The sequence below is a fragment of the Notolepis coatsorum genome (genome assembly GCF_963971535.1).
Source record: "Notolepis coatsorum genome assembly, chromosome: 15".
In the NCBI taxonomy this organism is placed as follows: Eukaryota; Metazoa; Chordata; class Actinopteri; order Aulopiformes; family Paralepididae; genus Notolepis; species Notolepis coatsorum.
The window spans coordinates 11622005-11633696 of record NC_140179.1 but is presented as its reverse complement, the minus strand read 5'-3'; the positions used below and the strand labels follow the sequence as shown (position 1 = coordinate 11633696).

General features: G+C 44.8%; 1 protein-coding gene across 1 annotated transcript in view; it reads left to right on the top strand.

Moving 5' to 3' along the window:
* The first annotated feature begins 3836 nt into the window (after positions 1-3836).
* Positions 3837-11692, top strand: part of adgrg1 (adhesion G protein-coupled receptor G1) — a 30287-nt gene continuing 22431 nt past the window's right edge. Inside the window, exons 1-2 of the mRNA XM_084331203.1 lie at positions 3837-3940; positions 6741-7081. Of these exons, the coding sequence (XP_084187329.1) occupies positions 3868-3940; positions 6741-7081 (414 nt within the window). The 5' untranslated portion in view covers positions 3837-3867. The remainder of the gene's footprint in view (positions 3941-6740; positions 7082-11692) is intronic.

Sequence of the window (11692 nt, the reverse complement as noted above, 5' to 3'; positions counted from 1 at the left end):
CATGTAGCTTCTCTATATATTATCTACAGATAACATGTAGCTTCTCTATATATTATCTACAGATAACATGCAGCTTCTCTCTATATTATCTACAGATAACATGCAGCTTCTCTATATATTATCTACAGATAACATGCAGCTTCTCTCTATATTATCTACAGATAACATGCAGCTTCTCTATATATTATCTACAGATAACATGCAGCTTCTCTCTATATTATCTACAGATAACATGCAGCTTCTCTCTATATTATCTACAGATAACATGCAGCTTCTCTCTATATTATCTACAGATAACATGCAGCTTCTCTCTATATTATCTACAGATAACATGCAGCTTCTCTCTATATTATCTACAGATAACATGCAGCTTCTCTCTATATTATCTACAGATAACATGCAGCTTCTCTCTATATTATCTACAGATAACATGCAGCTTCTCTCTATATTATCTACAGATAACATGCAGCTTCTCTCTATATTATCTACAGATAACATGCAGCTTCTCTCTATATTATCTACAGATAACATGCAGCTTCTCTCTATATTATCTACAGATAACATGCAGCTTCTCTCTATATTATCTACAGATAACATGCAGCTTCTCTCTATATTATCTACAGATAACATGCAGCTTCTCTCTATATTATCTACAGATAACATGCAGCTTCTCTCTATATTATCTACAGATAACATGCAGCTTCTCTCTATATTATCTACAGATAACATGCAGCTTCTCTCTATATTATCTACAGATAACATGCAGCTTCTCTCTATATTATCTACAGATAACATGCAGCTTCTCTATATATTATCTACAGATAACATGCAGCTTCTCTCTATATTATCTACAGATAACATGCAGCTTCTCTCTATATTATCTACAGATAACATGCAGCTTCTCTCTATATTATCTACAGATAACATGCAGCTTCTCTCTATATTATCTACAGATAACATGCAGCTTCTCTATATATTATCTACAGATAACATGCAGCTTCTCTATATATTATCTACAGATAACATGCAGCTTCTCTCTATATTATCTACAGATAACATGCAGCTTCTCTATATATTATCTACAGATAACATGCAGCTTCTCTATCTACAGATAACATGCAGCTTCTCTCTATATTATCTACAGATAACATGCAGCTTCTCTCTATATTATCTACAGATAACATGTAGCTTCTCTATATATTATCTACAGATAACATGTAGCTTCTCTCTATATTATCTACAGATAACATGCACGGCACGGTCTAGGTCGGATTGTGCTGGCAGAGAAGATTCTTCAAAAAAGCCGAAAACATTGCGCAATTCAGAAATAGGTCGAAATGGAGATATTGGCAATTTTGAGTGCTTTGAAATGTTCTCTATCTGTTTCCTTATTTGCAAAACTTAATACGACTTGTAAATGTGTTAATTATTGTTAGATTGTCCGACAGTATTTATTCCGACGCAGTAGAAACAAGTACAGTTGTGTCGCGGGGCAGTGGCTTCAGTACTGAGGTCTGTCTCTGAGAGGAGACAGAGAGCGCAGAGATCACAGCTACCAGATCCATTAGAGACAACGGACCCAGTAGGCTACTTTGTTGGAAGTGTGAAAATATGCAGGGAACATTAATATCTTTGGAACCGTTTGTGTTAAATAGTATCTGAATCTCTCCGTTGCATAGGCCTGGCTGGCAGTGCGCATTCATTTAGGCTCCACCGTTAGAGTTAGCCACATTAGCATTTAGCTCGGCCTAAATCCAATACATTAATCTGTTAGATATGGGGCATGAAATAAGACATATAACTAAATTAGTATCGACGTGGCATCTGTTAGACCCACGTTTGATATTCTAGAAAGTTGTGAACATTTTCTGTTAATCTGGTAAACTGTTGGTTGTATTGGATTTAGGCGGAGCTAAATGCTAATGTTTTTACAGGAAATACAGCCCAAAACCTTAAAAGACCCCGCTGACAAACACACTTTACAAACGTTTGCTTAGTACCTTTCTGTGTGTATTCATCCACAATATATAGCTCAACATGAAACTTCGCAATTAATCGTAAAATAATTGCGTATAATTTTATTTCAACCAAAAATGCTTAACACCCTCTTAACACATCCTGCGCCAAGAACGAGTTACGCCGTGTTTGTCTGCCATGCGTTGAACGCCAAGAACGGCGAAAGCCGTTTTTGAAATCAATATTTCATTTTTTTCGCCATGGCATTCATAATTCATCCAGCCAACCTCCGGTGCTGCAGCGGGACCCTGAACACTCTCAAAACCGGAAGTTGTGATCGGTGCGTCAAGGAAATCCCTCCGGCAGTAATATCTTGCTACGGGACTAACAAACAAACACTGGCGTGCATTTGGATTGCTTCCATAATGCAATAATTGATATGATTTCAGCGTTTATTGCGCCATACAAACCAGAAATGGATCTAGGCGATCGGTGTCAAATAATTGGGATATTTTTCTTCCAGTCTCATCGGCGAACGGTAAGAGGACAGTAACATTATTTTCAGCCCGATTGTGCATTTCTTTGTTTGCAAACAGTCTGATCAATATATCAACCATACTACATAAAGCCATTACTGACGATAAAGGAATTATAGATGACTCCCGCCCCCCATTTCCTCCACGCATGATGAAGCATAATGTATACAGATCATATACATTTGAATTTTTTAATATAGCGTGTATAGGAAAGAAACGGCAATCGATAATCTATCATATGCGTTTGGGCCTATAACTAGCGTTTTTGGAATTACAGCAGAATAGCTTATAAACATACTTATATTCAAGACGGTATTAACACAACAATGTATGAATGAAAAAATATAACGTTCCCACATCCGGAACGATAGATAATCGATGTTGAATGGGCCATAGTAATGTCAATATAGCAATACAATTTAAAAAGTTATAGCCCTGCAAAGAAGGTAAACATCTCCATAGGCTTTCAACGGTGGCAGAGAGGGTATAATGATGGGTACAATGGCTGGTTCGCAGCTGTGATCATTTGGCAAGTTAAGACAACCTCTCCACACGTTGGTGAATCCAGGGGTAATTGTTGTCAGCTTTCTCTTACGACCTTCCAAGGAGGTTGTCATAAGAGAAATCTTAAGACAATGTTGCGGAATGAGGTCCATTGAGCATCCTCCTGATGGCCTGGGGTCACAAGTCATCAGGATAACAAAGCCACACAGCTGTCCTCAGACTGGAAGGGGTAAGGGGGGGGGGGTACATTGATTTCTGGCATTCTGGGTAGAGTCGTCATTAAACATTGTAATAGATGTGGAAATGGCTCCATTTTCTCTAGAGGCCTGTAGCTCTGGAATAAGTATTGTGTGTTATCAGCATGTTTCATAAGACATAGATTGAAAAGGCTTATTTTGAAGATCCCTCTAAAGGGCCCAGAGTCTATGCGGGGTCACATATGATGATCTACACACAGATAACATGCAGCTTTGTTCCTGTTTCACAGCCAGTGGGTTATTCTCACATGATCAGACCCACCGCCTTACATCACCAACTCCATAGATATCTAACAGCTGGCTTGTGCTAAACGTACCAGTGGGGTTGATGTCTCTGTCTCTGTGTCTCTGTAGACTGATGTCTCTGTGTGTCTCTGTGTCTCTGCAGACTGATGTCTCTGTGTCTCTGCAGACTGATGTCTCTGTGTGTCTCTGTGTCTCTGCAGACTGATGTCTCTGTGTCTCTGCAGACTGATGTCTCTGTGTGTCTCTGTGTCTCTGCAGACTGATGTCTCTGTGTCTCTGCAGACTGATGTCCCTGTAGACTGATGTCTCTGTGTCTGTCTCCCTGTCTGTGTGTCTGCAGGAGTGTTGGTTGACAGCAGACCAGACCAATGGAGCCCAGATGGAGACGAGCACTGAGGACAGCCTTCCTCCTTCTAGCCATCTTCTCCTCAGGCAGTGCAAGTAAGACTGTGTGTGTGTTCGTGCGTGCGCGCGCGCGCGTGTGTGTGTGTAGCATGCATATTACTGATTGTAAATTACTATTTGGAAAGGCCAAATGAGGTCAGAGGAGTTTGATAGTATTTACTGACGATGGCCAGATAATGTTGATATTTAAACCTAAAAAAAGTTATAATAAATTAAAATGGGTTGTTATGTTGTTATTACAGAGAGAGTTAAGTACCAAAAAAAGATACCGGTACTGGTTCAAATGTGAACGGTACCCAACCCTAGACGTATGACATGACCGCCTCACAACATAACGATAGGATTCAGGTTCAAAATAAACAAAATGCCTCTTGAAGCTTCACAGAACCTCTTGTTCCCGTTCCTCCTCTCTCCTCTCTCCTCCTCTCTCCTCCTGTCTCCTCCTGTCTCCTCCTCCTCTCTCCTCTCTCCTCCTGTCTCCTCCTGTCTCCTCCTCCTCTCTCCTCCTGTCTCCTCCTCCTCTCTCCTCCTGTCTCCTCCTCCTCTCTCCTCCTCTCCTCCTGTCTCCTCCTGTCTCCTCCTCCTCTCTCCTCCTGTCTCCTCCTCCTCTCTCCTCCTGTCTCCTCCTGTCTCCTCCTCCTCTCTCCTCCTCTCTCCTCCTCTCTCCTCCTCTCTCCTCCTGTCTCCTCCTGTCTCCTCCTCCTCTCTCCTCCTCTCTCCTCCTGTCTCCTCCTCCTCTCTCCTCCTGTCTCCTCCTCCTCTCTCCTCCTGTCTCCTCCTCCTCTCTCCTCCTGTCTCCTCCTGTCTCCTCCTCCTCTCTCCTCATGTCTCCTCCTGTCTCCTCCTCCTCTCTCCTCTTCTCTCCTCCTGTCTCCTCCTCCTGTCTCCTCCTGTCTCCTCCTCCTCTCTCCTCCTCTCTCCTCCTGTCTCCTCCTCTCTCCTCCTGTCTCCTCCTCCTGTCTCCTCCTCTCTCCTCCTCCTCTCTCCTCCTCTCTCCTCCTGTCTCCTCCTCCTGTCTCCTCCTCCTCTCTCCTTTTCTCTCCTCCTGTCTCCTCCTCCTCTCTCCTCCTGTCTCCTCCTCCTCTCTCCTCCTCTCTCCTCCTGTCTCCTCCTCCTCTCTCCTCCTCCTCTCTCCTCCTCTCTCCTCCTCTCTCCTCCTGTCTCCTCCTGTCTCCTCCTCCTCTCTCCTTTTCTCTCCTCCTGTCTCCTCCTCTCTCCTCCTCTCTCCTCCTCTCTCCTCCTCTCTCCTCCTGTCTCCTCCTCCTCTCTCCTCCTCTCTCCTCCTGTCTCCTCCTCTCTCCTCCTCCTCTCTCCTCCTGTCTCCTCCTCTCTCCTCCTCTCTCCTCATGTCTCCTCCTCCTCTCTCCTCCTCTCTCCTCCTCTCTCCTCATGTCTCCTCCTCCTCTCTCCTCCTGTCTCCTGTCTCCTCATGTCTCCTCCTCCTCTCTCCTCTCTCCTCATGTCTCCTCCTCCTGTCTCCTCCTCTCTCCTCCTGTCTCCTCCTCCTGTCTCCTTCTCTCTCCTCCTCCCCTCTCCTCCTCTCTCCTCCTCTCTCCTCCTGTCTCCTCCTCTCTCCTTCTCTCTCCTCCTTCTCTCCTCCTGTCTCCTCCTGTCTCCTCCTCCTCTCTCCTCCTCTCTCCTCCTTCTCTCCTCCTGTCTCCTCCTGTCTCCTCCTCCTCTCTCCTTCTCTCTCCTCCTCCTCTCTCCTCCTCTCTCCTTCTCTCTCCTCCTCCTCTCTCCTCCTCTCTCCTCCTCTCTCCTCCTCTCTCCTCCTCCTGTCTCCTCCTCTCTCCTCATGTCTCCTCCTCCTGTCTCCTCCTGTCTCCTCCTGTCTCCTCCTCTCTCCTCCTTCTCTCCTCCTCTCTCCTCCTCTCTCCTCCTGTCTCCTCCTCCTCTCTCCTTCTCTCTCCTCCTCCTCTCTCCTCCTCTCTCCTCCTCTCTCCTCCTCCTCTCTCCTCCTCCTCTCTCCTCCTCTCTCCTCCTGTCTCCTCCTCTCTCCTCTCTCCTCCTCCTCACTCCTCCTCCTCTCTCCTCCTCTCTCCTCCTGTCTCCTCCTGTCTCCTCCTCCTCTCTCCTCCTGTCTCCTCCTGTCTCCTCCTCTCTCATCCTCTCTCCTCCTCTCTCCTCCTGTCTCCTCCTCCTCTCTCCTCCTCTCTCCTCCTCCTCTCTCCTCCTCTCTCATCCTGTCTCCTCCTCTCTCCTCCTCTCTCCTCCTGTCTCCTCCTCTCTCCTCCTCTCTCCTCCTGTCTCCTCCTCCTCTCTCCTCCTCTCTCCTCCTCCTCTCTCCTCCTCTCTCCTCCTGTCTCCTCCTGTCTCCTCCTCTCTCCTCCTCTCTCCTCCTGTCTCCTCCTCTCTCCTCCTCTCTCCTCCTCTCTCCTCCTGTCTCCTCCTCTCTCCTCCTCTCTCCTCCTCTCTCATCCTCTCTCCTCCTGTCTCCTCCTCTCTCCTCCTCCTCTCTCCTCCTGTCTCATTCTCTCTCCTCTCTCCTCATGTCTCCTCCTCTCTCCCCCTGTCTCCTCCTCTCTCCTCCTGTCTCCTCCTCCTCTCTCCTTCTCTCTCCTCCTCTCTCCTTCTCTCTCCTCCTCCTCTCTCCTCTCTCCTCCTCTCTCCTCCTCCTCTCTCCTCCTCTCTCCTCCTCCTCTCTCCTCCTCCTCTCTCCTCTCTCCTCCTCCTCTCTCCTCCTCTCTCCTCCTCTCTCCTCCTCCTCTCTCCTCCTTCTCTCTCCTCTCTCCTCCTCCTCTCTCCTCCTCTCTCCTCCTGTCTCCTCCTCCTCTCTCCTCCTGTCTCCTCCTCCTCTCTCCTTCTCTCTCCTCCTTCTCTCTCCTCTCTCCTCCAGGCTCCGAGGACAACGACAGGGACTTTGTGTTTTGTGGCATCTGGCATCACGGAAGTGGCCCTCTGAAGCTGACCTACGACCTCTCCATTGGCTGTACCGAGATATCGATCTCAGCCAATGAGAGCACTCTGTCTGTTGTGGGGCAGATCATGGCCCAGAACAACCACTCTGGGGTGATCCATCTGAGCCGGGCCGGTGCTGAGCCGGGAGGACAGATCCATCTGAGCCGGGCCGGTGCTGAGCCGGGAGGACAGGTCCATCTGAGCCGGGCCGGTGCTGAGCCGGGAGGACATGACTTCTGTCTGCACTGGGAACCTCTGCTGGACATGCTGTGGGCGGAGGTACGTTCCATGGGCCTCGTTTATACAAGCTGTGGGCAATCAATATTTGGAATGGCGATCAGGAATGGCATTATTCTTTTTGCAGTACATCAGAGATATGATCTATTTTTTTCGCAGCGATTACAACGTGTCTGTGTGTGGGTGCGTACCGTTGGCTGCGACCAAAGCACGGAGGGGCGACGTTTCCTCCCCCGCTTTCGTACATGCATGATGAAACATAATACAGATAATCTAGCGTTTATTTCAGAATCATTCATAAATCAAGCGACAATGGCACGATTTCTAAGGAAATACATTGAAGTGCCGTTTGCTGGGGTTATTGGGATTCGACAGGATCACTCTAAAACTATACTCATATTCACCACGGTATAAAACGGAAATGTATGTATGAAAAAAGTATCAGTTTTTTGCATGTTGACCGGAAGAAACTCACTGACAATCGACGCGTTTATTAGATCCATAGCTATAATATTTAGTATAGTTTTTAGGCTTGCAAACACCGCACCCACCCCTATTCTTTAAAGCGGTGGCCTTCTTACCACAAGGTAAACAGCGACCTCTAGGCGCTGAATGAGTTAAGGGTTGACTTCCTATACTTACCCCATATTCTAACCGCACTGATCCATCCACTATGGATAGTCAGCTTCCTCCTGATTCCCACTGGAGTCATAGATCCATGAAGATGTTCCCATCCCCGCTCCCCTTTAATCAAAATTACAATTAATCCCCCATTAGTCTTTAAGTAAAATCAATGGTAAATACAGCCATTGGTTAAAGTGATTCAATTATTTTCACAGTCCATATGACCAGGTACATTGGTTTGGCAATAACAATAATACTACATAAGCATGAATGTAAACATAAACGTTGGCCCTACGCTGAGCCAACCCCCCGGGCATCCCGGCAATGTGGTTTACAATTAACCCTCGAGTCACCCTTGTTGCAGTTCTGGTCAAAAAGCCCTTTTTTACGTGTGTTTGTGGATAGCGTTGGCTAGATTTGATGTATATGCCAAAAAAGTAGCTCAGTATCACATCTTGGACTCACATTACAATAATCCATGTTTTTTTTTTTTTTTTTTTTTACAATCACTATTCACTTTGATTGCCTAAGGCTAAATTCATGATATACCATCCCTTGCCAGCTCTATTTGTCTATAGAGAAGTTCCCCTTCTTTGCAGGGCTATAACTTTTTAAATTCTATTGCTAAATTGCCATTATTAGGGCCCATTCAATGTCCTATATGTATTGTTCAGGGTGTATGAACGTTAAACTTTTTCATTCACATATTCAAACTAAAATATGATCTAAAGTATAAGTATGTTTTCATCTCTTTCTGCAGCTTTCTCCAGAACGTGATTTATAGCCCCAAATGCATTATATTGATGATCAAATACAGTTTGATAGCAATCGGCGCGATATAAAAAAATTCAACTGGACGGACTTCTGGAAGTTACTACACGTCATCTGATGTTGACCGGATGGGCGAGGGGGCGTTTATAATTCCGTGGGCAGCGTTATACCATTCATCTAATGTGGGTCAAATGTTCATCATAGCAGTTAGTGTCGAACACGGTAATATTACACGCTAAAACTCACCCCAGTCTCCGCGGGCCGTTGGGCGATCAGCGTGGGGTAGACAGTTTTCCATTATGGGATGTCGAAATACCCGGTCCATTTCCAGGTTGTATAATACTATATACGTCCAAATCATGTTGTGTATCGAGTTATTTGCAACCGATCGATGTCCAGTGTATCAAGATGGAGTCCCGGGACCTATAGCGAGTGCCCGGAAGTAATATGGGTGATCAGCACTTCATCCACATAACTTCCTGTTTGGCGCTTCTGCCGATCGGCCACCAGATGGCGCTCTTGAACCGCTAGAGGATTGAGAGGAGCTCAGAACTGTGTGTGAAGGCTGCGGATGGAAAATATGATTCCGATCACAGATTTTTGAAATATTGATATTAAAGACGAGTTACGGCGTCCTCGGCAACTTGAGCATGGCGGGGAAGGACGCCTAAACACGTTTTCGGCACTTAAAGTGTTAAGTGTGTGAACAACAAGTGTCACACCTTTCACCCTAGTCGCAGAACTGGACAGGTTAGGGTTAGGGGGTTAGGGTTAGGGTAACCCTAACCCCAACCCTAACCCCCTAACCCTAATTTAAGAAATGGTTAAAATCCTGAAAATTTATAAATATTCGATATGTATGGTGAGGACTGAATATAATAATGATATTCATGAAAGAAAATTGGAACAATACATGAAAAAATATATATGTTTTACTGAGATCGCAGTTTCGGTCACGAGGGAGACAGGTAGTGGGATTTTTGAGGTTGACTCGAGGGTTAAACATCACTGTAACAAGCTACTCCTAAGCTAGCAGTTCAGTAACCATGAACATAGGACTTAATTTCCAAACGTACCCGATATTTCACAATCATTGCGCCATCCTGAGATTGCGAGCGGTGTCCAATACAATTATACTATAGAAAGATAAATGAAACAGTACAGCAATGTAATTTAGGTCTCTATAACCCGTTAGCTCACATGGAATCAGACCATGTCGGTCCCCGTGGTCTGCACATCGTTAATCCCAAACAAATATTAGTTTAAGCATGAGCTAACAGTATAGTTAAAAATATTGTATTAAGATAATTGTATTATGACTCTATTGGTTAAAGTGATTAGAGCATTTTCATGGTCCATATGACCAGGCACATTGGTTGGGAGTAAGTAATAATACTACCTAAGCATAAACATGAACATAAACATGTACAGGTTGTGTGTTACATAGGGCTGAGCCCAAACGTTCGAACCTTCGTTCGTTACGTTGGCATTCGAATTCTAAATCAACATTCAAATCTTTTATTTTTAATAAAAATGTATAAAGATTTTTTTATTTATATATTTTTTTCTATTCATTCTGTTTAAACCAATGGTTTTTTTCTTCACAGTTGCAGATAAAGATTAGGCTACACTAATATTATAGTATTAAAAAAAACTGATGAGTTATATTCATTAACACAATCTCTGCCACGCAGTTTGAGCATCTTATATCTGCCAGCACTGTAAGTCTATGGAGTCGCTCACCTTATTTGCAGGACTATTAACTTTTTAAATATTATAGCTATATCGACATTACTATGGCCCATTCAACATCGGGTATCTATCGTTCCGGATGTGGGGACGTTATATTTCTCCATTCATACATTGTCGTGTTAATACCGTCGTGAATATAAGTATGTTTTTAGAGTGGTCTGCAGTCATTCCTAGAACGCGAGTTATAGGCCCTGATGCATATTATACATAATCGATTGGCGTTTCGTCCCTATACACGCTACATACAAAAATTAAAATGCATATGCGTGAAGGAAATGGGGGGGGGGGGTCATTTATGATTCCTTGATTCCTCTTACCTGTGGCCGATGAGTCTGGAGAAAAAATATTCCAATTATTTGATTTCCATCTGCTAGATCCGTTTTCCGTTTGTACGACGCAATAAACGCCGAAAGCATATTGATTCTTGCATCTCGAAAGCGATCCAATGCACTCGAGGTGTTTGTCTGGATCCACATAACGAGAGCTCTGCCCGGAACATATTCACTGATGCACAGAGCGGCCCATCCTGTTTAGAGTGGGTGCAACATCGCCTGAAATCCACCAGGCGGCGGTATTGAGCCGTTGCAATATCAGACAGAGTCCAGAGTCTCCCAGAGCCTTGCTGGATGAATTATGAATGACAATAGCGAATAAAGGAAATAACGATCATAAAAACGAGTAAACTCGTTATTGGTGTTATTCGATTGGCGGGCAATAACGAGATAACTCGTTCTTGGCGCAGAAGCAGTTAAATAAAGTTGATTTAATTGATTTAGTTGGGCTGGGGCTTCTCCCTGGGCTGGGTCTGGGGCTGGAAAGTTGATTTCATAAAAAAATAAAAGACAAATGTAATCAGATTAATCACTTTATTCAAATTGAGGATTTAGTTTGAGGATATTTATTTATAATAATAAAAAAAAGTTTTAAAAACAAATAAAAAATTTTAATAAAAAACTAAGGTTCGAACCCTGACGAAGTTCGAATCCCAAAAACAGGCTTCGGGGACGCGTCTAGTTTTTTACCAACCCAGTTCCGCGTTCTGCAATCTGCCACTGACGTTCCTGGTCGTGTGACATGTGCGCCCAATCGTGTGACACCTGTTTCTATCACCGGTTAAGCTTAGGCACTCTTTTGAAGTTGGTTAAGGTTAGAGTTTGTCTTAGAGCAGGACGATAGAACACCAGCCCTGATTCCAAACTCTAACCTTAACCAACTTCGAAAGCGTCGCCTAAGCTTAACCAGTGATAAACTAGGCGTTAGGTAGTTTGCAGGCTGTTCGAGGCGGAAATGGGTGCAGGAACAGGCGTCACGCGATTGGGCGCACATGTCACATGACCAGAAACGTCAGTGGCCAATCAGATCGCACCAGAAACGTCAGTGGCCAATCAGATCGCAGAACGCGGTAAAAAACTAGATGCTTCGGGGACAGCCTTAGTGTTACAGCGTGTGTGTTACAGCGTGTGTGTTACAGCGTGTGTGTTACAGCGTGTGGTTGTGTGTGTGTGT